At 36.3% G+C, this 26,199-nt stretch overlaps 1 protein-coding gene across 8 annotated transcripts in view; it reads right to left on the reverse strand.

Annotated features, from left to right (window-relative positions):
• FRYL (FRY like transcription coactivator) overlaps window positions 1-26,199 on the reverse strand; it is a 182,491-nt gene that overhangs the window by 22,125 nt on the left and 134,167 nt on the right. For 4 of the 8 annotated variants that reach the window (XM_072620713.1, XM_072620712.1, XM_072620717.1 and 1 more), the window contains 10 exons: window positions 23,469-24,076; window positions 22,145-22,242; window positions 18,016-18,186; window positions 15,994-16,134; window positions 8,326-8,523; window positions 7,412-7,573; window positions 6,765-6,839; window positions 6,336-6,512; window positions 3,785-3,988; window positions 1,669-1,842 (listed from right to left, as the gene is read on the reverse strand). In XM_072620713.1, coding sequence (XP_072476814.1) covers window positions 1,669-1,842; window positions 3,785-3,988; window positions 6,336-6,512; window positions 6,765-6,839; window positions 7,412-7,573; window positions 8,326-8,523; window positions 15,994-16,134; window positions 18,016-18,186; window positions 22,145-22,242; window positions 23,469-24,076 — 2,008 coding nt within the window. The remainder of the gene's footprint in view (window positions 1-1,668; window positions 1,843-3,784; window positions 3,989-6,335; window positions 6,513-6,764; window positions 6,840-7,411; window positions 7,574-8,325; window positions 8,524-15,993; window positions 16,135-18,015; window positions 18,187-22,144; window positions 22,243-23,468; window positions 24,077-26,199) is intronic. The other 4 variants (XM_072620714.1, XM_072620718.1, XM_072620716.1 and 1 more) reach the window with 1 other exon arrangement.

Genomic DNA, 26,199 nt, shown 5'->3' on the forward strand with positions numbered 1-26,199 from the left:
TCCACTACTGTAGGTCAGCATCTATGCTTCTTGGAGCATTGAGAGGCAAAGTGATTTGTCCCACATCGCTCAGCTAGGAAGAATCAGAGACAGGACTTGGACCAGACAGTCTTGGCTTCAAAGCCAGCTCCCTATTCACAAAGGTATACTGCCTCTTCTTTCAGAGGCAAAGGACCTGTTATGTTTTAAAAAGGAATGCAGGTGTAACAAAACCAGAGAAGAGGAAAGTAGAGGGGGAAAAAGCTGACATTTTGGTGAATTCTGCTTTCCTTTCTTTCACATTATTACATCTCCTTATTAGCATTTATCAACTAAACAAGTTCAAATAATGAGAGCAGGGGACACTGAATTTATTTGCTCAAATAAAGCTCAGCTCAGACATTTCCCCATCTGTCCCGACTGACTTTGGAAACTCACTATGGGATAACCTCATCATCCTATAGGATCTCATCAAACTCAGAACTCCAATCTCAGCACTACCTTCTGCCTCTCTAAGTGGGGGGCCAGACTCAGTCTGAGGAGAATTCAGCTGAATTTTCTCCTTTCTCACCTGGCTATACCACTTGGAGACTTTTCTAGCTTCTCCACCATCCCAGCACCAACCTCCCCTCCCTCCCCTTCCTGGATCAGCTTCCTTTTGGGTCTTATCTTCTCCCACTAGATTTGAAGCTCCTAGAAGGCAGGGATTCTCTCTCCCTGTAACTCCAGCACTCAGCAAAGAGGCTGGCACATAGTAGGTACTTTTGGGGTGATATAGGGGTAAGACTGGGAAAGATGAGATCCCCAAACAAAAATATACTGATTATTTTACCAAAGATGGGTCATATGTAAAGAATTTGAGAACAACATTACTCAATGAATTCGAATAAGATCTCTTAAGTTCTATGTCCCAAATAACATACTTAATAAGAAGAGAATTTATGATAGTATTATTGTGGTAATTTAACACCTGAGAGAAAATATTCTCTAATATTTAGAATTGCTTTTACAAATTTACTACACTGAAACCTATCATGAAGCAAGATTCATTTAAAATTTCACCGTTATGTTCATTTTCTTCTAAGAAGGATAAAAAGCTACAGTAACTGCATTTTAAACATTAATCATCTTTTACAAAAGTCAAAAAAGCAGCTAAGATACTCACATCTTTTTGTTCAGTCATTAGCTTGAAATCTGGCTTACTCCTCACAGGCCTTTCCAAAAAACATAACACTAGGGTTCCAAGGTCCTTTTTAAAGGATTTGATTGCACCAACTGCTAACACAGCTGGCCTGAGGTTTTAATCCCAATCACAGCACCAATCAATAAACCCAAACACAAAGCAAAAAAGGAACAAAGCAGTATTTTCAAAGAAAATAAAGTGCTGTAGAAAGACAATCACCATCTCCAGAAAAGCATTTTAAAAATTAACTTAATGTTATTCTGAACTACAAAATGCTTATTGAAAACACTTGCAATTATTTTTAACCTGTGGATTGTTTCCTAAAATATAGCAACTCTTAATTTTGAGAAGATGTTAACAAAAAATACAATTTAAGACATTCCCACAGGTTAGAAATACTGAAGACAAATTAAATAATCAGTGTAATAGATGAAAATTCTTTGGAAAGAAAAGAAAGTAATAAGAAAATGCTAAGGAGAGCCCCGATCAGCCATGCGCCAGCCCACCTGTCTCCCCACCTCAGGCAGCTGGCTGTTAGCATTATCTAGAGAAGCCTCCACACTTGGGCTGTCCGCTCTGATCTGAAGCACTTCTGGGGTGACACTGCTGGCTGAATCTTGACCCTGAAGAAGGCAGTCTTGGTGGTCTGGCATTTCATCTAGAGTGGACTCATTGTTTAACTAAGGGGACAAGAAAAAGCAAAATGGAATATAAACGTAGGAGTCAACAATCATTCCAAAGATCACAGGAAATCAAGTTTACATGGCCAGGCATCGTGTTGCTTGGGTTAAAATATCTGTTTTGGCCATTTCTCGAATTTTTTCCTTTTTTCATTTCAAAAGCAATCAGGTATCAGTAATATATTCATTAATGCATCAGTAGAACCAAAATAGTCATGCATGTAAGTGAAACCTAATTAATGCAAATACTTAAAAAAAGCTGGACTTGTGATTTCATTAGTAAAGGGAACTCCTGATGAGGAACAACCTCCTCCATCAGTGCAGACTGGCACCTTCACTTCTACTTGAGAGTCTTAGATTAGTGCCTGAGACACAGAGAGGGAAAATGACTTTCCCTATGTCCCACAGTTAGTAAATGTTAGAGGTAAGAATTGAACCCAGGTCTTTCTGACTCCAAAGTTAGCTCTCAATCTAGTCTATCAAAGTGCCTCTCATGCTAATGCTATTACAGTGAAAACAGCTATATCTCTGACATTTAAGTTTTTTATTCCTCATCTTTTTATGCCTATGTTGGTCTCGTATTCCTCAACTAGACTAGAAACCCCATGAAGCCTTAGGAGTTGGTTTCACAGAGCTTTCTACATAGCCCTCTCCCTCCGAGACCAGCTTTCATAATGCATCCCTGATTTCTCTAGCTCAGAGGCCCTTAACTTTTCTTGTGGCATGAATCCACCCATAAAGCCTATGGATCCTTTTCTCAAAATAATATTTTAAAATAAATGAAGGACACATTAAATTCCAGTTAGAGTGTAGTGAAAAGAAAGATGTCATTTTTTCCTCATTCATATTCACAGTTACCTCTGGTTAAGAATTCCTGCTCTAGAGGAATGGGATATTTCCTTCCATATACCAGTCTTTTGATGTTTTCCCCTATTATGTCAATTCTGTATTATGGCTATTTGTGAATGTGCAGGATGCCCATGTTAGCTTGTAAGCTTCAGGAGTACAGAGCCTATCTGTTATTCAGTTCAGGGATCTACACATAATAGATGCCTAATGAATATTTGTTGAACTTTTACATTTCCTGTTTTTTGGTTTCTGTCCAGAGCTCTGGCCAATAAGGTCATTTTGTTTCAGTTTCTGCCATCTACTCTAAGTTATCTTTTCTGGTTTTATGTCATCAGAAATGTGGCAGTTAGGGCTAGCAAGCTCGTTCACCTCCAGTGCCATGACTGAAGATGACATTTATATTGCACTTCCAAGTTTGTGATGTACTCTGCAAACAGGATCTTACTTGAGCCTCCTAACTTTATCCTCACTTTACAGAGGACTCTGAGAGACAAAATGCCTTGGTCAGAGCCCTAAGGTTAACAAGCGTCAGCAGTATCAGCAGCAGGGCTCTCACCAGAAGCTTGTGGATTTTATCTATTACACTCTTGCTATCTTTGGGTGACTGAGCATGAAAAAAAGATGGAAAAAGAGAAAGGGAATGTAAAGGGGTAGGGCGCGGGAATGGTTTGGCGAGGTAGACTGCTAACCCCCTGCTGTTACTAAAAAGAATTACTTGAAACTCCTATACGACACTGATAAAGATGAATAGTTTCACCATAATATCCTAAAGCTAAATGGACTTTAATGAAATCAAGTGAAGTTTATATACTAAGAAAAGAGGTCAGTTTCTACCTCTGACATACAGTCAAGGTCTGAGGAAAAGAAAAACTAAATGAAATCATATGCTGACAAATGCAAAGGTTGAATGGAATTTAGGTCACCTAGGCTGGCTTATGGATAAGAAAGCTGAGGCCCAGAAGTTCACTGATGACCCAAGGTCACAAAAGAAGTAGCAGAGCCAGGAGTTGAACCCAGGTCTACTGACTCCAAATCCACCACTCTTTCCATTTACCATGCTGCTTCTCAATCATTTGGCAAAGCTGAGATTTACCATCTGCGAGCGGGAGAGTATTTGGCTTGCTGTCAGGGCTGCTTCCTCTTCTGAGGACTCATCAGTATCTTCCTGATTGGTCAAGTTGAGGCTGGGTGTACTGCCAGAGTAGTGACATTCCTGAAGGGAGGGCGTGTCCCCTTTGTCAATGCTGTCAAGTGAACGTCTACGGACTCCCCAGTTGAAATTGTCCATACTTTCACCCTGTAAAACAAGATAATTAGTTACTTTATAACTACTTTTGAAAATATGATATTTGGAAAACATATAACAAGTAAAAATATCACCATAAACAGAGTTTCAATCAGCCCTTTAATTTTTAAAAAATGTTATATTGTTAAATGTTTGCATTTAACTGGATCAAAATATGGTTGATAACCTATAATTAACTTTAGACAATGTATAATTCTCTCAACTTTCTATGTGTTATGACTTGGGTCTAGTTAATTGTAATGTCTACACCATATATCTGCACTAAAACACAAACATAAAAAGACTATGAAAGCACAGACAGACACACTTCACAGATGACAACAGATTAACCAGCCCCTACACCAGGCTGCAACTTACCTGCAGCTCCTGGTTAGCAAAAAGGAAAATACACATAATTAGAAAAACGAAGACAAACATTTAAAAACAGTCTCTAACTTGGGGAAAATTATTTCTGATTTTCCAGTGTTTGTAAAAGACTGATTCAAGCTCTGGATTAAGCTTTATTCAGAACACCAGGATGGCCAGTCAAACTTCTCTCTTTATGTACAATATAGTATGGAAGAGTCAGAGACAAACACTTGAAACAACATTTCTGTCTGGCTAAACATACAGAACAAACTGGTCAATGAATTTTTACAGTTCTAATTTCACATAGACCTACTACTTGTGATAAATATTATCATGACTGAAAACTGTTCACAGTTTAAAACAACATACAGGCTTTACAATTTAACGCTGTAGAAAGGCTATGCCTGATTTTTAGAGGCCCTATGTCCATTTAAACATTTAACAATCAAGATCACAACTATTAATACATGACCTATTCCTATTTCCAAAGATCAGAAGGAAATGTAGGAATTATATTTCTTACAATTTCTCTAAAGCCTTGTAAAGACAAATTACACCTTTAATAATATTATATACTACAATAATCATAACATACAATAAAAATTGTTAAAATATATATTTCAAGATTTATAAATTAAGTATAAATGTTGCATTCTTCATAATTATTCAAAGTACAGGCATATCCTGCCTAACATCGTTAATTGGTTCAGTGAAAACATGATGATAGGTGACCTGATGTCTGAGGAGACAGTTCATTTAGCACAGTGCGACAAGATGATTATCAGCTGAACAACACAGATTACAGTAGGGTGTTGTGACTGTTTCTATTATTTTAAAAGTGTTTTCTCAAAGTGCCCTAGGTCTGGGCCTCCTTATGAGTAAAGCGCTTATATTTTCGTAAGGTTTCACATAAGAGCACTTATTTCAGACAGGTCTATTTGTGTTTTGGAAGCCATCTAGCAGTATAATAAAGTTCTTCATCTTTCTCAAGTCTTTCTGAATTCCTGTGAAGAGATTATTGTTGCATTTAAAAACCTAAAGGGAATTCTCACACTCTATAGATTCTTCAATATGGAAAAAAACGACTTTCTCTCTACAGTACTGTTTGTTAGGGGCAGACTGATGAAAATTTAACTAATGAGTCTTTTATTTGTTTGTGTAATACTTCATATTTGGTCTAATCCTACTGAGCTGGAAAAAAAACCACAAAGGAATGGAGGGGTTTGTAACAGTGATGAGGGAAGGCAACAGCTTGGTCCGTTCAGCCCGACTTGTACTCCATGTTACCTTACAACAAGAAGTGCTAGTTGAATTTTTCATGCTGTATAATTGCTTCGCTTTGGAGGATATAGAAAGCTTTATAGCTAAAGTATCTTAAAGGAAAAGGTTTCTTAGACAAATACAGTTTGGAACTTGAGGAGATGGCAACATGATAATAAAGAAAGAAACTGGGTATGTTATAGGGATATTCAATGCTTCGCCCTGAGAAGAGTTCAACAGTACAGGGCAGATGACAATACAGACATTAAATTTTAAAACAGTGTGTCATGCTGCTAGTAATTAAAATCATAATATTACTTTCCTCTTCTGCTGAGCAAGAATTTGAATAACTTATGACAGTTACTTAAACACATATATAAATTATTTTTGAATAATGAATTATTTGTGTGGGGGTTTTTTGGCCATATTTTCAATGATCTTGGGGTTTAGAAGGTTGACATGCAACTTTTAACACTGAACTTTTAAAAATAAATTTCAATGCTTAAAATGTCTGTTATTATTTAAAAGTCTGTTTCTCCACTTTGAAGCTTACTGTGAGTAATACTTAAAATCACATGAGAAGTTTCTAATTCGATTTTTATCAATCATGAAAAATAAACTGGCCTTACAATCAACTTTTATAAAGGACAAAATGGGTACATTCTTAGTTCTCAGATAGATTTGATTTTTAAATGTGCTAGCATGTACACGAGAAAACCCAGACTCTTACCTCTGCATCTTCCAGCTCAACATCTAAAAAGTCAAAATCCTTAAAAACTCCAAACTGCTGCTCACTGCTGCTGTCCTCTACAACCACTTCCTCCTCCTGAATTATTTCCTCTGTTGCGGAAATAAGACTAGTCTGTTGGTCTCCAACTTCCAAGTCCTCATTAGAAGAAAACACAACCTACAGAGGAAAGAGTAGAGCAATATTGTGGATGGAAGGACCAAGACACCCTGAGCTAAATGGATAATGACTTCAGAGGCATCATTTTTTTTAACCTAATTTCTTAGTTGGCCATGAACTACTATAAGGAACAATAGACTTTTCCTTTCAAATGTAATATAGTGGTAGCTAGTGCATGAAAACAATAGGAAAGATGAATTTGCTTTACTTTGTGTAGATGATAGGATCCTTCGATATTTACTATGAACTCACCGATGGATTCTTTGGGAGACCAGACTCTGGACCACAGAGAGACAGTACGTTCATCAGCTTCTCTCTTGTTCTTCTCTAGGATATAAAAATAGCATTCGGTGTCAAAAGGTGATAAATTTTTAAAAATATATAGCACAAATACAGCATAGTCAAAAGGATATAAGAGAGAATCTGACTCCTCATTCCAACTCTGCTCCTTATCATCGGGCCAGTCACCTAACCTTACCATTCCATACCTATGATCTTACTGCCTCCCCCTGAGTTCCTCAGGTCTGACTATCTGCCTTGCTTTTAAGTCGTTCTCTTGACATTATCATCTTGCATAATTTAAGGGCTACTGGGCCCTGCCATCTGCCTCAATACTCAACATCCAGAGCTACTCAGACTTTTCTGAATTTGCATTTGTGTCTTGTTTGCCTCCAATTTGAGTGTGAGCTCCTTGGGAATACAGACTGCCTTTCCATTTTTTATTTGTATTTCTAGCACTTAGCAAAGTAACTGGTACAGAGTAAACATTTAATAAATTCCTCCCCTCCCTCTTACCTTCTTCCTTTCTTCTTTCCTTCCCTCCCTCCTTTCTTCTTTCCTCCCCTCCCTTTCTTCCTTCCTTCTCTCTCTCCTCTACTTCCTCCCTCACTCTCATATACCTGGGATAACTGTGGTCTCTTCCAGCTAACAGGCACAAGGGCATTTGAATTAGAACCTGATGAAGTTGAAGAGGTACTTCGCGTAACTGCAATGACTTTTGGTTTTCCATTTCTTCCAGCTGCACTATGTTGATCACCATATTTATTTCCAATAATTGGTGTCTATACAGAAAGAGAATAAGCTGCACTCATTCAAAATAGGAGATGTAAATGGTAGAGAAAATGAAAATTTCTAAAACTCAGTCTAAGAAAGATGATATGTTGTAACATTAGATACATATGGTAAAGTGATAAACATGTTGTTACACTTTTTTGGTCTTTGAATGAATTCAAAGATGATTCTCCTAAACACTCTTACTAAAGTCTGATGAAAACAATTATCCTTAAGTTTAATAAATCAATTTTAAAATTCTTTGCTATCTCTAAGTTACCATCTAAAGATACTTTATATTTGGCTTTGCTGGTTTTTGTAGCTTATTTGACTATAAATGTATCTGATATTTTGGAATTCATTTTGTTTCAAGCAAAACAACAACAAAAACACCCCTAATTGTAATAATTCACTCCGAAGACACCATAAAGCACAATTCCTCATCTTTCCTACGTGTTCATCCCTCTCATCTTCCAGGGTCCATATCAGGGGATGGCAATGCTAAGTACCATCTCAAAAAGCACATGTGCACTTGCTTACACACAACTCTCTCTCAAACTTTCTCTCATTAATTTAACAAAAAAACTTACTGCCAATACTATTCTTGACATCTTTGATGCACAGGATTTTAACAGTCTTAAAAAGCATTGTTTAGATTCCATTGAGGGAAATCCCCCAAATACGTATGTAAAATTCTGTTGAAAAGACAACAGCTTGCATTTTTATGTTTTTATACTCAACTTTGATTATGTAAAAGAATTACCTCAGATATATCAAAATGAAAATCTAATGTCTTTCCAGGTAACTCCTTGGAGACATTATTAAAAATTTTTGTGAATGATATTTCAGGAGAACCCATCTCACTGCCGTAACTCTTAGGGATATCATTAGGGACAACAAGACTTGCAGATCGGGACACCACCAGTTTTAATATGTTGAGGGCTTCTTTCCAGTATGGACTCTAATAAGAAATAAAAAATATATTAGTTACAATTTTTTTTTCCTCTTATACCCAGAGAAGCAGGCTTGGAAAACATTTCTCTTACAAATTATGTATTTTCTCTTTAAGATAACAGATGTGGTGAACAAATATACAAAATGGAACCTAGATAATTTACTGCTCTTGAAGGATTTCCTAGGGTAGAGGAAAAGATGATGATCCTGGCAGAAGTGGGATATTTGGCTGTGCATACACACAATACATAAATTGTAAACAGATACAGTAACATTATTTATTTACATGACATCTTCCAGTAATGGTATGTTACTCATGACTAAATCTTAGCTCTTTAAATACCAAAATTCTTTTTGAAAAAATAGTTAACATTTATATAGCACATACTATGTGTCAAGTACTCTGCTAAGCACTTTACAATAATATCATCTGATCCTAATAACAACCCTGGCAGGTATTTTTATCCCCATTTTACAGAAAAGGAAACTGAGGCAGAGGTTTAAGGGACTTGCCCAGGGTTATGCACTCAATGACTTGAAGGGGCATGGTTAAGTGGCACATGCAGAGCCTGAACTCAGGAACACTCATCTTCCTGAGTTCAAATCTGGCCTAAGACACTTCCTAGCTGTGTGACCTGGGCAAGTCAGTTCCTGTAGGCCTCAGTTCCTCATCTGTAAAATTACCTGAAGAAGCAAAAGGCAAACCACTGCCAGGAAAACCCCAAATGCGGGTAGGACAGACTAAAGAACAGCATAACAAAGTATCTTTAGGCTGTGTATGTGTTTAGGTCCTCCTGATTCCTGGTGCAGTGCTGTAGATCCACTACCACTTCAATGTAGCTGCCTCAGTTTTCAGCTGGTTTCCAAATAGATGAGAGGATCTCTGTACAGATAAAAGATAAGCATGGACCAGAATGGAACTCTTCATTATTATTATGAACAGGACACTGTTGTTTGTCCTTCATTCTAGAAGAAGACCAGTGACATCAGGAAAGTGATGTCTTGACTTGCAAGTGAATTGGATTTAAGTGAGGCAGGGCTGTGCATCTAGCTTTCATGAGTGAGTGGGTGTTGCCTCAGAAGTGCAGGATACTGCAAGATCCCTGCCCTAAAGGAGCTTTTTAGCAGCCCTAAACCACTTATTACATGCAAAGACAAAAATTAAATAGTGATGGGCTTTAAGGAGCCCCAATTCTACAGAAAAAGACACTCAAGTCATTAAGTACTTGATGAAACACAAAGACGAATAACATTTGCGGGGAGGGGAAAGAGAAGCACAATATATGTAAAGGAAAGTAAGGATTTAAGAGGATCTTGAATAAAAAGTGGTCACCAAAAAACTTAGGTTAGGACAATAAAGTCTTCTAGTAAATAGCCTTCTAGTCAGTGCTTCAGTAAAGGTTCCAATGAGCTAATTCCTGTCCTTTTTTTATACTTGAGGGAAAAGTACAATTAAAGCCTTTGCCTATTCCACCCCACAAGATCTGTAAAATGAAGGAGATGAATTAGGAGGCCTTGGAGGTCCCTTTCACTTCCAAATCCATGCACAATCCCTGTAAGAAAGAGAGAGTGGTCTACACTTTTACAGATACCTTTGTGTGTGTCTATCTACACATACACAGAGATCTATCAATATATCTGATGTGAATGCAAACAGTGTCCTAAGGGTTAAAACGAATATTAGGAGTTATTTTTCCAGCACTTTGTGAAGTCCCTTCTCAGGGAATTTGGGGCTCATTTTGTAGCTCTAAAGTCCTAACGTTCCCTTATTTTGAAATACCATAAAACTTCTCCTTAACTTGGACCAAAAGAATTGCTTTTGTCTCCCTCATCATGTGTCCCTCCCGTTTCTAATCTTTAGCCTGTGTCCTCTGTCCTGAAATCTTTAAATCACAAAGAATTCCTTTTGTCTCCCTCATTCTATGTCACAAAATCCTTTCTTGTTCTGTCCTTAATCTTTATCCCCCCCAATAAAAAATCTCTAAAACTACATCATCATCTTGAAACCTCCACGTAAGCCTGGTTCCCTCAAATATCAGGCCCTTCATTAGCTTCTTGCTAACAAGGTCTGTGTAGCTTTCACGGAATAAAGCTCCCACTGGCTCCAGTGAACATCTAAGTGAATTCTTTCACACTTGAACCGCTCTCCCAAATCTGATCATAACATATCTGCACAACCACAAATCAGTTATGTTATCGATGAGGGAAGAATTTTAGAACCTTATTTTATCTACAAGAGATTCAAGAGGGTTTTCAGCATTTCAGTGTAACACTGAAGAAATATGGTCTTAGAGATAATCCTTAGCCTAAGCATAAGGAGATCTAATGTTTCTTTTCTCAGATCTATTACTGGTAGACTCCTTTATAAAGAGTTTAATAGGATATCAGGTTGACATATCCAAAATTGGTTAAAATGGAAACTTGTTGCTACAGAATTAAAAAAAAAGTACTTCGAATTGAGGGTTCCTCTCTTTCAAAGGAAACTTTTGAGATAAACTATATACCATATAACAGTCACAATGCAGCACATATCAAAAGGATGAAATTCAAGTACCAAACTAATGGCATGTAAGGGATCAAATAATTAAATATCTATATTCCTTCTTTTGAAAATGTATTTTAATTAAAGATACTCTTAATGAAATTAGTTTCCAAAATGTTGGATTAGTGAAGTTACAGAAGAATGAGGACATAAATTAGGTTAGTGGGTGAGGTTTCTAGATTTAATCACTCTACACCAATTGCTGGAGCAATCTGGTAGGATTTTAGACAGATTTTAAAGGAAACTCATAAATTGCTGAAATTTGAAGATTTACCTAAAACTTAGACCATGAGACCCTTTCTTAGGGTTAATCTAGAACAAGAGCTAGAAACTTTGTAAGGGAGAACCATTTTGGTAAGTTTCTTGTAGAGAAGCATATTACATTACACATATATTTATAAATCTGTACTAATTCAAATGTTCAAAAGGCTCTGTGATTTCTGTCCGATTCTTGTCCACGTCCTTCTGGTTTGCCACTTTCTCACTCTCTCCTGCCCCTACTTCTGCTGTCTAATCAAATGACCAGACTGTCTTCTCCTCCTGTCAGAGAAGCTGGCAGTTCCTTGACAACCTCCTTTACTGCTGCGCTTCTCCAGAGTTACATTGGGTAAGTTGTAGGCTGCCTCTATATGCACCATGAACTTCTTCAGCACATTCAGTGTGCTGGGCACTTTGAGTTCTTTCAGAGGCAGTGCTGTTCCATGTTTTGCTGCCATATTGCAAGAGCAATAAAATATGAGATCGAAATGATAGACCTTTGCTTTCATGGGAAGCTTAGGATTAAGAAAAAGCCCTGCCATTTTCAGTCCACTTCCCACTTTCTGTTCTATTTTCTCTGTAGATGGACAAGCCAAACTTCTCTAGATGATTATAGATTTGTTCCAAGAAGATCTGAAATGTCTTGGTGCTTAATTTAATCAAGATGTTACCAACAAAAAGGAGCATCTGGAAGACCTCACCATCCACTGGGAATCACAAGGGAGATATTTTATTGTAAACATAGCATTTTGTTCAGTAAAATATATGACAGTGCAATATTTTTTGAAAATGAGTCACACAAGCCCATTTGTTTATTATTTAGCTAAAAGTCATATGTGTATACTTAAAGAGCCTTATGTGGAAACTAAGCTGCTAATCTTTCAAAACTCTGGCTCTTTAAGACACTTTATAAGTAAAAACAAAGAAGTTCAAGGGGCCCTAGTCAAAATCATGATTCCTTAATTACTTCTTTCAGCCAGTACAAATAACTGAAAACAGCACGACTAAGCCAAACTAAGATACCTGGTCACCTCATTGAAAGTGAAATATATAAAAGTAGGTTAAATTATATTATTTCTAAAGTCCTTTCTGGCTACAATACTCAGACAGTAAACATATGTCCACTAAACAGTAAAACAGTAAAATATGTCCACTAAATTCTTTCTCCAATGTTTTCAATGTTTCTGGGGATATAAAGACAGCAGTGGAACAGTTTTCCTGCCCTCAGGAAAACAACATGTACATGGATAAGTAATATGAAGTGTCATAAAAATATACAAAGTAATTTTTTTGGTGGATGGAGAAAACTGGGGAAAATAAGGAAAGATGTCTTTTAGGAGACACTTAATTTGAGTCCTGAAAGAAGTTCAGGGTTTCAAGAGGTGGAGGTGAAGGAGAGAAGTCCAGTGATAAAAAATGGCCTGTGTAAAGGAAAAGAGATACCAGATAGAATGAATATCATATGCAAGGAGTTGTGAGTGGATCAGTTTGATCAGAATGAATGTCAAGTTCATGGAGAAGAGAAACGTGTGACCAGCCTGAAAGGATAAGTTGAAGTCACACCCCAAAAAGCTTTAATGTACAATGGAGTTTGTATCTTACTCTAGAGGAACTTGGGAAATGCTTGTTTTACAAGCACAATAATGGCATAATCACAAGTGAATTTTAAAAAATTTCAGTCAGATGTGACTTCATTGCCAACTCTTATTAATTAGACCTCCCCTGCATTTATTGCTTCTCCCTCAGCTGATACAGCCCATCACCCTAGGACAGGCCCCCATTACCTCTTGTACGGACTTTGTAAAAGACTTCGTTGGTTTCCCCACCTCAGGTCCAACCCCTCTCCACTTCATCCTTTGGCATGCTCATGTGTGCTAGTGAAATTCTCAAAGCACATGTCTGACTATACCATTTCCCATTTCAGTAAGCTCCAGGAGTTCCCTTTTAGCCTTCATTGCCAAATACAAATGTCAGTGACATTCAAAGTATTTTCTAATTTGGCTTCAGCCTAACTTTCCAGCCTTAACACACACATTATGTTCTACTCAAACTGGCCTTTTTCCTGGTCCCAATACAACACAACACTCCAGATCTCATCTCCACACCTTTGCACAGGTTATCCCCCTATGCTTATTTCAAGCAATCACTCAAGAAGTGTTAAGAGACCACTGTTTATGAAGATCTGTGCTATCCATGAGGGATACACACAAAGACTGAAACAATCCTTCCTCAAAAGGAATTTACATTCTATTGAGGGAGACCAGTATACATCGAAATATATACAGCATCAATAGAAAGCAAATAAATACAAAAAAGCACAAAGTAGTTAAATATGAGGCTGTTAAGGAAAGGAAACACTAGCAGTCGTGGGAAGAATGGATGAATGAAAAAGCATTTATTAAGCATTTACTATTTGCAAAGCACTGTGCTAAGCACTGGAGTTACAAATACAAAGTGCCCACTTTCATGGAGGAGAAAACATGGTAAACGGAAAGTTTCAGCTATCAGGCAGAAGGACAAGTTCCGTTGTCTCTAAATTGCAGCAGCAACAGTGACAGTAGCACCTTTTCTTTAATGTCATTTTCATCAATAAAATTTGTGACACTGATTTATTTGATAGTGCTAAGGACTTTGTTAGCAAGAACTCTGTTTTCTGAGTGTTCCCTAGCTGGGGCTAGAGGGTATGCTTCCCAGGTGATGGTTTCAGGGTCTGGGGCCACATCTCCAGAAGGATTGGAGGGAACATAGTAGTCAAGGGAGAAGAGCTGGGCTAACTTGCCTGGCATGTGCCACCTCTTGTCTTTTCTTTAGAGGGCCATGCCACATCAGATAGATTCGTTTGCCTGGCCTCTGGGCAGCGTTTGATTGACAGTAGTTCAGATGAATGGCCTCTGCTTCACATGAGTTGCTTCTCTTTTGCAGACAATGGCTTTGGGGTCAAGGGCTGGACTGGAAGCAGAACTGGTGTGTAGTTCTGGGGTTGGAGCTGTCACTCTCAGGGCTCCTGTATTCTAGCTGTCCTTAAACAACTGATTCTATATGCCTTTTCAGCTAATGATTCTGATTAGTCAACGAAGAAAAAACTCTATGCTTAAAAAAGCAATGCCATGTAAACAGAGCTGCAGTGGCACTGAGTCATCCATTTAATTAAGTATGTCCTGGCCCAAGGACGATTACTTAAGTACATGACTGTCAATAATGAAAATGTCCAGACAATTCTGGAGTCATTGTGGGAATGTTATTGTAAATAATCATATTTAACATTAAGTAAACTTGTGAATAAGGAGGAAGAATCCTCATTTTGCAGACAAGTAATTAGGCTCCAGGCATTTATGCACAAGCTTTTTGTAAAAAGCCAAAATTTCTCCAGGGATAATACTTGCAATAAATTACATTAAGAGTTCTATTCCAAATGTTAAAGAGATTACCAAGGGCACAATTGTGTACACGGCTGGCATCATCTAAAGAAATGCATTAAAAAAGTGGGACCTTACAATTCCAGCGCACCTTTGGAGTGAGTTGCAATAAGTATTCAATGATAAGATCTTTGTTTAAAGGAAGAAAAAGAAAACCTCAAGAAGAAGCAAGACATTCTTTTGTGAAGAAATAGAATTCTTATGCAGTACATTCTTAATTCTAAAGGCAGGCATAGGTTAGGGCTAAAAAAAGGAAAAGACACAATTAACTGTGCCTTACATTTTACAGAACAGGGAACTCTAGTAAAAGCTCCAGAACCTGGACTATCTGGTAGGTTTTTGCCGTTCAGTCATTGCAACTGCGTCCAACTCGTTGTGACCCCATTTCTGGGGTTTTTCTTGGCAAAGACATTGGAGTGGTTTGCTATTTGCTTCTCTACGAAGAACCAAGGTAAACGGTTTACATGGTTAGCGAGTACATGAGGGCACATCTAAACGTAGGATCCAAGCCCAGTGCTCTGTTCACCGAGCCACTTAACTGTCCTACCTTAATTACAGAATATTTAGAAATACTGTATTCATTTCCCTTCAAATGCGTATTGGAGGCAGCAAGATGGCTGGACAGACAGAGCACTGGAACTGGATTCAGGAAGACCCAAGTTCAGATTCAACCCCAGACATGTATTAGCTTTGAGACGATGGGTAAGTCCCTTAAACTCTGTTTTCCACAGTTTCCTCACTTGTAAAATGGGGATAATAATAGCATCAGCTTCCCAGGGTTGTTGAGAGGATCAAATGGGATGATGTACATAAAGTGCTTGGCACACAGTATCTATGTTACTATCATCATTATCATCATCCTATTTGTTACAAGGGCTTTGTTTTTCATTTTTTCACTGATGGGAGGGGAGTTGGAAAATATATCTGTTACATGAAAAAATAAAATTTAATTATAAAAATGAGAAACAAACAATTTTAGGTCAAGACAATGATTAATAGCTTTTCTACATACAAATAAGCACATGTAAAAGTGATCTGCAAACCTTGAAAGGCCACATAATTATCTGGTTAACGTCTGCTTTCTTTGTTAAATTAAACTTATCCTCTATAATGTTGAATACCAATTTTCTTAATAAGTTTGTTAATAGTTTAAAGGTAAATTTCAGTATAGCCAAAGTCAAATCATCATAAATTCCACGTGGTCAAATATGTTTCAGTACTTGAGATAAACTTTTTCTGAGTATCAAATCAGAAGACTCACCTGTACATACTTCCCAATAACTTTTATGATCTCCAAATTAAATTGTTTCACTGGGGCTGCTGAGAGGTCAATATGACTCAGAAGGCTATAAATGATCTGTAGTAAAGACTGCTGCATACTGGACAGCCCTTTTTCTAAAAGCTAAAAATAATGTGATAAAGTTGTACTTTAGTCAGGTTTTAAGACAAGTTCCTTTTACTTTACTGAGTTTACTGAAAGCACTTGTTTAAGATGTGTGAAAATATACTTACATAGTTATAGCTTGTGAAAATTTAAATCAAATAAAAATTATAAAAAATACAGAATAAAAATTAAGCTACTTACAATGTGTATGCCTAGGATTGATGAAAATAACAGTATTTAAGAATAAAAGAGTTAAACACTTTTAGATGTTAAAATAAAGCATTTATCTTAATTTGGTAATCTGCAGATTTGAGAGCAGGCTATATAATAAACCCAGAGGGGATCAGATAGGAAATAATGTTTTAAGTTTCCACATTTTGGAAGAGTATTATATTACTCCTAAGAAAAAGGAGAGAACTGGGCTTTGTTTATTTTTGCTCTCACAACCTTTCTTTTTTAAAACATCTATTTTTAAAAACCTTTATGTTTGGCTAAAGTAACAAATCAACATCGTAACTGGCACAACTAAGTGTAATATGTGAAGGAAGAGATCAAAAAATAAATATGTTGTTATCACATAAAAACATCAGGCACCTATGAACTATGACAACATAAAAGCTGTCAAGCCTTAGACTATACCTTCACTATACCTCTGAAAAATACTTTGGTTCAGAGATAGTGGTTTGATGGATATGGGTTTGTATTCGGGAGTCCCAGGAGGTAGACAGAGGGATCTGGTAAAGCTAACCTAGGATATCTGGTTTAAAGTGAGCTTCAAGATAGAGGATTTGCAGAAGCCAATTTGATTCTAGGATAATTCAAGAAGAACCTGGGAGTTGGGGGTGATATATTTGCTTCATCTCTCAGAAAATGCTTTTTAAGTGAAACCATATTTCTTATCTTGTTCTGTTGGAATTACCATTAGGAAGTAGATTTTGGTTGGGTTTAAAACCTTACCAAACTAAATAGGGTTATTTAGTGTCTGTTTAAACATGAACTGCAAATCACATATAACTCTGTCCACGTTTATTAGTGTCACAGAAATGATACATTTTCTAGCAGAGGACATTAGTGCATAGAGAAGTTCAGTTCTTGTTACCAGGACTACAAATATCTTCCATCTTTGTTCAAATCTTTACTTGTCTATGTGTAGCCTTGGGTCTGGATGCTGACACAGGCTGAAATTCTGGGTCACCAATCAAGACTTTTGAAAAAGGGCCTGATAGTCTTAATTAACTGCAAAAATGAAGTTTCTGTTTGATAGATCTTAGTGGTATTCACTGTAATGTTAAGGGGCTCTTTAGACAGAATTACAGGTGGGGGCTTAGGCATTTCCTATAATAAATACATGATAACTTTTATTATCTATTAATATTAATTAATTTAATGTTAAATTTTATTATGTAATAATAAATTACCTATTATTAATATATTATTATTTTTATTTTGTTGATTATAAATAGATCTAAAGGTAACTTTGTGTCATTTTGAACTAAAATCATATTTCAAATGTGGAGCATTTATAATAGCTTTATGATAAAAATTTTCTTAATAGGAGCCATTAGACAGCACACATTCCTATAGAATGAATTAAAGCTGTGACATATTAATCTAATTCTGTAATCAAAGAACACTGAAAGACTTTGCTACCATTTTGAAGGTGGAGGAGGTTTTATATATTATTTTCATGCTAGAAGTCAAAGAAATCATTCATCTTTCTATTTTAAAAGAAGACAATTTTTTTTTGCATTCAACTAAGTTACACCGCAAATTAGCTGACTTCCGATAGTTAGTACTTTCAATATAAGTTAGAAATAAAGACTGCTAGGAAAATGTATTAAAATAAAAAATTATGTAAAAATTTTAAATGGGCAGATCAACATTTTAAGGAAAATTTACCTCAGCAAGGTAAGTTACAAGATTAAATGTAGTTTCTGAGAAGGAATCATGTAGGTATCGACACACTACATTAATCCAATTTGAGCAGTCCCTGGAGTAAGTGTGCGTACTGTATAAACTCATCATGTGAGCCAAATTGACAAGCGTTGGTGATTTCTCTTCTGCACAGACCTGGAAAATAAGTGTATTTCATTTAACAACAACAAAAGACTTTAAGTCTAAACTTAAGGCAAATGATTACATTAATGTGTTTAATGTGTAAAAGGACAGGTGTACATTAACATGGTCACAGAAAATCTGTTCTAGTCTAAAACTTCTCAGATGCTGAAGGAAATAAACTAATTCTAAGAGCACCTTCATGGGTTTCGTCACATCTGAGGAAGTCTAAAGAAATCCCCATTCAGTTCTGAGCACTGAATTAAAAATCGATCATTCTAGGGCCCCAACCTGCATGAAAATCAGCCATGATCATACAGCCAATGAAATGCTATACCAGTAGAACTAAAATTCTGCCAGGTCTTACTACACTGAAAAAGACTCTAAGTATGGGCCTAGTAACTGGCTCTGTGTGTGTTAACCACGGACAATCCGAAAAGCATATTACCAGGATGACTTCAAGTTGATGAATTTTTCAACCAGAGGAGCTATCAGAGGTTTTTACATTTATGAAGATATGAAGGGACTGTAACGTACAATGGAAGAAATACCCACATAAATGACATTAGAGATCCTTGCAGAATAATAGAACAGGTCAAATTTATGTAAACTTTAGGATTTGCAAAGTACTCTTCCCCTCAACAACTTTATTAAGCAGGTAGTGAAAGTGTTCTTTTTTTTTTTTACAGATGAGAAAAATGAGGCTCTCAAAAGTGAACTGACAGGCCCATGATCATGGATGGTGGTATATGCCTATAAAACCTGCTACTAGGGGAGGTGAGTTTGATCACTTGTGCATCTGGGTTCTGAGGGCTAAAGCCAATTGAATGTTTTCATTATGCATCAATATGGTGAGCCCCTGGGAGTTAGGAGCAGGGATTACAGAATGGGAAGGTGAGGCTCCAGCCTCCCTAAGAAGTAGAAAACTGACTCAAATCAGAAATGGGGCAGGACAAATATTCTATGCCAATTAGCCCTGGGACCAGGGCCTTTTCTAGACTTCTAGTCTTCCTGAGCAAGATAAAACAGATCCAGTCTCAGCTTTCTTCCTCCTCTCCAAAAAGAGTCAAGTGATTAACTGTAGTTAATGGTTAAGAAAGTATTTAAAGATCTTATAATATGCTTTAGAGTCATCATCATCAGTAGACATTACCAACTAATAAACTCTAGATGTGGTATGTATAAGAGACTATAGTAATCTTATGAAATACCCTAGAAGGTTTTTTTAAAATGACACATATTTTCATATATTTCATAAATATCTATTTTTCATAAAAACAGCATTCAAAATGTTTTTTTAAAAAACCTGATATTTGAGCTTTCTGGTTATTTGTGTAAGAGATAAAAGAATATCTGTAGTACATGAAAAGAAACCCTACCAAATGCTTTTAAAATGTAACAACTGTATTTAAATACTTTAGAATATGGAAAACTTGCCAAAAGAATAACATTAGGTTTTCTCTTAAGGACAGACATTGTTAAAATAATAGCTGACATATAAAATGTCAATAAAGAATGCTCTGTATTACATTATCTCACTTGAACCTCTCCAACCACCTGGTTAAGGAAATATGATAGGATTATACCTATCTTTTGGATGAGGCTGAAAATGATTGTGACTTGCCAGGATTACTTAACCTGTATGTGTATGAGGCAGAATTCAAACCCAGGTCTTCTTGACTCTACATTCAGGATACTACAGTACCTAATTTCTCTTTCTCTCTCTCTTTCTCTTTCTTTCTCTGTCTCTGTCTCTCTCACTCACACACATGAAAATAAAACAGGATTCTGTTTTCAGAAATTCCTGATTCTCTTTTCTGGAAGCACATGTATGGGTATATATCCATATGTGCACATTATTTGTACATGTGTGTAAAAAGTACAGAAAATGCATGCATCTAAATATCAAGGTCATGTGTTTGTATATATGTATCTATAATAGAATTCTATGTTTTATGAAAAAGGAAATTTATCTGAACAAAAGTTGTGACATTTAAAAAACCATCATTTTGAAATTGATTTTAGACTTATTGGTACAAAATGTGATTAGTAAACTATCTTTCTTGACAATATGAATTTCTTGATAATACTACTAGCTTTCAGCCTGTATACGAAGGTCATTCCTAATCAGTGGGCCCCGTGCTGAGATCCTCAAGTGCACAGAAAGTGCTTAGAAAGTGATGATTTGGGTGAGATTAAAAATGAAGATATTTGCATAACAAGTGTTCACAAAATAGCACAAAGACCACTCAAGAGTTATAAAGAAGATAGCAATTAAAGATTCAGTCCAAACTTCCCAAAGCTCATCTACTTCCTGCTGACTAAAGACAATCTAGAGAGGAACCTGTTATTTACTACTCAACAGGAAGGAAATAAACATTCTTTATCACAAATAACAGAAAAACGATGTGCATGGTGAGATTGACTTTTAGTTCAGGAAAATTTTCTTTAATTATTTCCTTGATTATGACCAGAATACTACTTTTCTATTTCCTGTGCAATGCCCTATTATTCAACAATTAAATTATCATTCTTTTTAAACCTTCAATTTCTCTAGAAATATTATTATGTGTTTATATGTTACAATTTACTTTTTTTGTGCTAGTGTAAATTCAGGATACCAGATTCCTTACATACAGGATTAATTCAGCCTTAATCATCTTTTTAGGGGGGAGAGTATTTTAATTTGGAAAATTATGAATGAGAATAGTCACTGGAGAGCAGATTAATATGCCCTTTTTTTAAAAAAATTAAATTATCTTATTTGTTTTCAGTTTTCTACAATCACTTCCATATATCTTAGATTTTCCCCCTCCCTCCCCAAGATGGCATGCAGTCTTACATAGATTCTACACTAATTCTGCTTATTCATATTTTCAGTTTCTATAAACTGTTTACAAGCTGAATGGAATCTTTTTGGCATAGCAGAGTCCTTTTTTTCAGGTTATTTAATTTCTTCCTTTACTTTTGGTATGAGTATCAATTGTATTTATCAGAGAATCTTTAGCTGATGTTGTAATTTATTCAATTATGGATGTCTCTTTGGTATTCCTAGTGACATGTACACTTCCATTTTGTTAGCTAATACTTGTCAACTAGAGCTGATTAAAAAAAATTACTCATTGTTTTTTGAAGCTTATCTTTGCTGGTTTTGTTTTTAAATTTTAAAGTTTGTGTTGTTGATCACTACTATTTTCCTCAGCTATTCTAATTTATTTTCAAAAACTTACTGTGGACTTAATTTGTAAATTTCAGGTCCTCTTCACCTGCCACTCACTGGCTGTGCAGACTTGGGTAAGACACTTAAAACTTTGTAGGCCTAAGGTTCTTCATCTATAAAATAAAGGGGTTGGACTAGATGGTCTATAATGGCCTTTCCAGTTCTAAATCTGTAATCCTATTTTTCTTACCCTTTCAAATTTTGGACTAGTAAATTATCCATTGCATTTTAAACCACTTGATACAATTATTCAACTTTCTATCATTTTTCCTTTCCAGCCTCAAAGTAGTAAAGTCAAAGTGATAAACTCAAGCCAAGGTTGGGGCGGGGGAGGGTCCTGATTAGAAATATGGGAAGCCTCCCTTTCTCATGAATTCCACAGGATTACAATGCATGACAGACAGATGTATAAATATGATGGTATACTTATTTTTAATTTAGGGACCTTGTATTCAAACTGACAATGGAAAGAGAAATTTAGGAACTATTCACCACAACTTCCTATCTGCTGCACCAACACAGAAGTCAAAGCAGCAGTTTTATTACCACCATTCTTTCAATATTTACCTTGACTTTATCAGTTTTGAAATGTTTAGATGTTAATACATTAAAAATTTTCAGACATTAAAATATGCATAATAAATGTTTGGTAAAGAGCATTAGGATACTGAAAAAGTTCTAAAAGTGATTTAAAAGGAAGACCAGAAGACCTTGTGGTGAAAGCTTCCATTTTTTATCACAATATTTACATACCTTTGCTATCCGACCAGCTGTTTCTTTGCAGAACTGTGTTGGGTTATCAAAATGCTGAATTAAATGAGGCAATAAGCACAGGATATTTAAGGGAAAACCTACAGACATTAAAAAAAAATCCACACATCAAAGGTTACTGTCCATTTTTGGAGAATAAAAACTCAAAACCAGGTTAATGATATTCCTTTCTCTTCCTGTCTATCTTCAGTTCTTATTTGTCAGCTCAGAAGTTGAAGTCTAACTTTTGTATATGTTGTAGGACCCCTTAAACCATTACTATCATGATTTATTTTGTAGCTTGATAGTTTCTATGAAATGTTAGGATGTACATGTTTTTTTCTTACAATTCTTTATCTGCAAAATTCACTGGGGAAATGTAAATCAATGCTTCTACAGAACATGGGTTACCAGTCAAATGAACTATCTCAAGGAAAAAGGCCACAAGCATCTACATAAGTTGTTAGTTCTTGACTTAAAAATAGTTCAGGGCTATCTTGGTACTGGTCAGGTACTTAAGATGCAGAACGTCCTGGGAAGCCCCTTACACCTATTAATTGACTATTATCCTGAACACTTGCATGCTTAGGCAGTTGTAATTCTGTTCTGCTTTTTCTTTTAAATCTCTGAAACTCTGAATTTTGTTTCTCTAATATAAATTCATATGTGTCCATCTGAGCTCAAAAGGCCCTGGAGCAACCCAAGGTCTTAGAAAAGACCCTCCACATGCCTTTTTAAAGACATTTTAAAATATACTGGAAAACATTTTAATTCCATATTTTTATCCCCTCAACCAATGATCTGAAAGTATAAGTCTGAAAGATGAGGTAACATATGAGATCCTGCTTCCCACCAATCAGCACTTTGAAACTTAGGAACATTCCTAGTTAAAAAAAAAGATGTCTGCGTGGGAGCCATATTGAGAGAACTGCCCAATCTGGATGCAAATTTGAATTCCTTCTCCATTTGGCTAAAAAGTATATCTCTTTTAAAAATGTCACTTGTCCCTATGCCTCGTGCCTCCATTTTCTTCTTTCCTTTTTCACGTTTTACCACATGCTTACCCATCTGGAGAGTTCTTTGCTACTAAGTGTAAGAACTGGAATATGTAGGAGAAAATGGTCAACTCACTTCATTTTTAAAAGCCTCACATGTACACAGAGATCCCTCAGTGAACTTGTTGCAGTGAGTAGCCCTAATTCAATATAGCATGTTTAATTACTAAGAAAAAATCAGAAAGAAGAAACACTATGAATTTCAACAATAAAGATTAACTTACACCCACTGATTTAAAATAAAGATACTAGTGCAATATTCCTAACACTACCTGATAACTGGGAAGGATCCACCAAAGTGTATTTGGAGACAGTAATGAGTTTACTGAGGAGGTGGACTGTCATTTCCTGTGTAGATACTGAGGTAAAGCCCTTAAGGAAAAGCTGCTGAAGACCTGGAAAAGTATTCCATTTTAATTGACTCTGTACATTTTCAATCTTCTCTCTGCTCTCAGGTTTATCCAAAGGCAAGTGAATGAGCAGTTTATTGAGTAGCCTGAGAGCCAGGAGGTATTCATATTCATAATCTGATTCCAGCAAGGATGCTGCTATCCAAAATATGGTGGCCATCAAGTTAGTTGGGTCAGTAGTGGACTGCACATCATTAATTCCTCCCTCTCTCAGGGAGGAAAGGCTTCTAGTCCTTGCTAAACTGCCACCACGATTTATTCTTCCATCCATTATATCCAGTGTGTTACTCCTTCGCCTGTCACCTCTTCGGTCACCAATTAAACTTAGTCTCAAAGAGTTACTTCTTGCATTGCTGTAATAGCTCAAATAATTGCCACTACTAATGGGGCTTGTGCTTAGATTGAGTTGTCCAGTGCTTTTCCTGTTAGCTGCAAACTTGTTTCCCATGACAGGATCATGGTATGAGGTTCTAAAAATCAAGCAAACAAAAAGAGTATAAGTTATGCATGTAAATCATAATTTTGCTCATAGTCTCAAAATCTACATCAGGAAGAACTGTGTATGTCTAAAAAGATAAATGTTTGCTCAAGGATGTTAAATTCCTTCATATCAAGAAATACATTTCCCCAAAGCATGAAAACAGCGATAGAAGGCTGGCAGTGGAGTCAAGACAAGCTGGGGAGAAGTCCTGCCTGCACATCCTGGCTGAATGACCACAAGTAAGTCACTTCAATCCTCAGAGCTCTGAGTAACTCTCTAAGTTACAAAGTAGGGGAGTTAGGTGGCAAAACTGGATTTGGACTCGGGAAAAGCAGAGTTTGAATCCTGCCTCAGCCTTACTAGCTGTGTGGTCTTAGGCCTGAGGAAGTCAACCTCTCTCAGCCTCAGTTTCCTCATCTATAAAATGGGGATAATGATAACACCTACCTAACAGGACTGTTGTGAAGATCAAATGAGATGCATGGATGGAATGATGATTATAAATCTTAAAACACTATATGAATGCTGTCATGATAATTAGTGTTTCTAGCAAAAAATTTGCATTAACAAGGACCTAAGACAATTCCAAAAGACTCATGACGGAAAATGCTATCTACATCTAGAGAAAGAACTTGGGAGTCTGAATGCAGATGGAAGCAGACTGTCTGCTCCTTTTCTTTGGTTGTTTTGTGTCATCTTTCTCACGGTTTCCCCCATTAGTTCTTATCTTTGTTTACATCATGACTAATGTGAAAATATGTTTAATATGAAAGTACAAGTAGAGCCTATATCAGATTGCACGCCATGTTGGGGACAGGAGAGGACGAGGGGGTGAAATGTAAAACTCAAAATCTACGTAAGTGAACATTGAAAACTAAAAATAAATAAATTATATATATTTTTTAAAACCTTCATTAATTGAGATAGTGTCCTAACAAAAAGTTACCCAAACTAACGAATCAAGAACAGATTCTTTAAAACGGAGAAGAAGGTGCCTTTTCTCTTTCCCTCTGGCATGCCTTTCCTTGACTGGGCTTATATTTGGCTCAAGGATAAATTTCTTTTTATTTTCTCTGCAACAGCATGATACTTAATCACACTACTTAAAAACCAGAATGCTACTTTGTATATATGACCAACTGTGTCCTCGGTCTGAATCTTTTTAGGTCTACTTTTACTAGGCAGCACTAAACAACCTAATTGTAGCTTATTCTACAAACCCAATTAATATCTTCTCTAAATTCTTTTCCCCCCCACAATTTCCTGTTTTTACCGATGACATTAACACTCAAAATCCCAATAGTAACTTTCATTCCCCACTGCCCATTCCTCAAATTCCTGTTAATTCTAACTCCTAATGGGTCTCAATCCATCCCCCTGTTAAGTTCTACTACAGCCCTACTTTAAGACTGAATTATTTTATGCCAAAATTGGTAAAATAGCCTCCTAACTGGCCTCCCTATTCCAGTTTCTCCCCACTTCAGTTCCATCCTACACATCACTGCCAAATTAATCTCATCAATCTTTCTAAAAAACAAAAGAATTTAAAAAAAAAAGCTTTCCCCTGCCTATTAAATTAAACCCAAACTGTGGCAAGTGAAAGATGAAATGACTTGAGGAAACAAAGGTTCAAACCTCTGAGCATACTGACTTATTAAGTGCTGCATGCCAACTGCATAACTAATTGGGACCAGGCTACCTTAGCTTGACAAAGGATCCAGAATATAGAAGGAGACAGATTTTTATACATTAAAAACAAAATCACATAAAGCCAAATAATTAAAAGAAAAACTTAACCAGAATATAAAATTAGATAATTTGATTTCTAATTGGAAGAAAGATTAGGGAATTTTGAAGTTGGGAGAGAGTGACAGGTTCTGAAATCAGAAAAAGAGAAGCTTGGCATGTATGGTCCTCCAAACTGCCTTTCCAGCTTCACCTCTCTCCCACTACTTCTCTACATGAAACTCATCTTCTAGGTTATTATTCTACACTTTTCCTTCTCTGGGGACTTACTTCTGTCCTGCATTAGGAATAAAAAACCTAACAGAATTGTTTTAATTACAAAGTTTTCAGGCTTTTTTGCAGGGTATTGAGGAAGGGATTAAGAAT

The sequence above is a fragment of the Notamacropus eugenii genome, chromosome 6 (assembly GCF_028372415.1).
Source record: "Notamacropus eugenii isolate mMacEug1 chromosome 6, mMacEug1.pri_v2, whole genome shotgun sequence".
NCBI lineage: Eukaryota > Metazoa > Chordata > Mammalia > Diprotodontia > Macropodidae > Notamacropus > Notamacropus eugenii.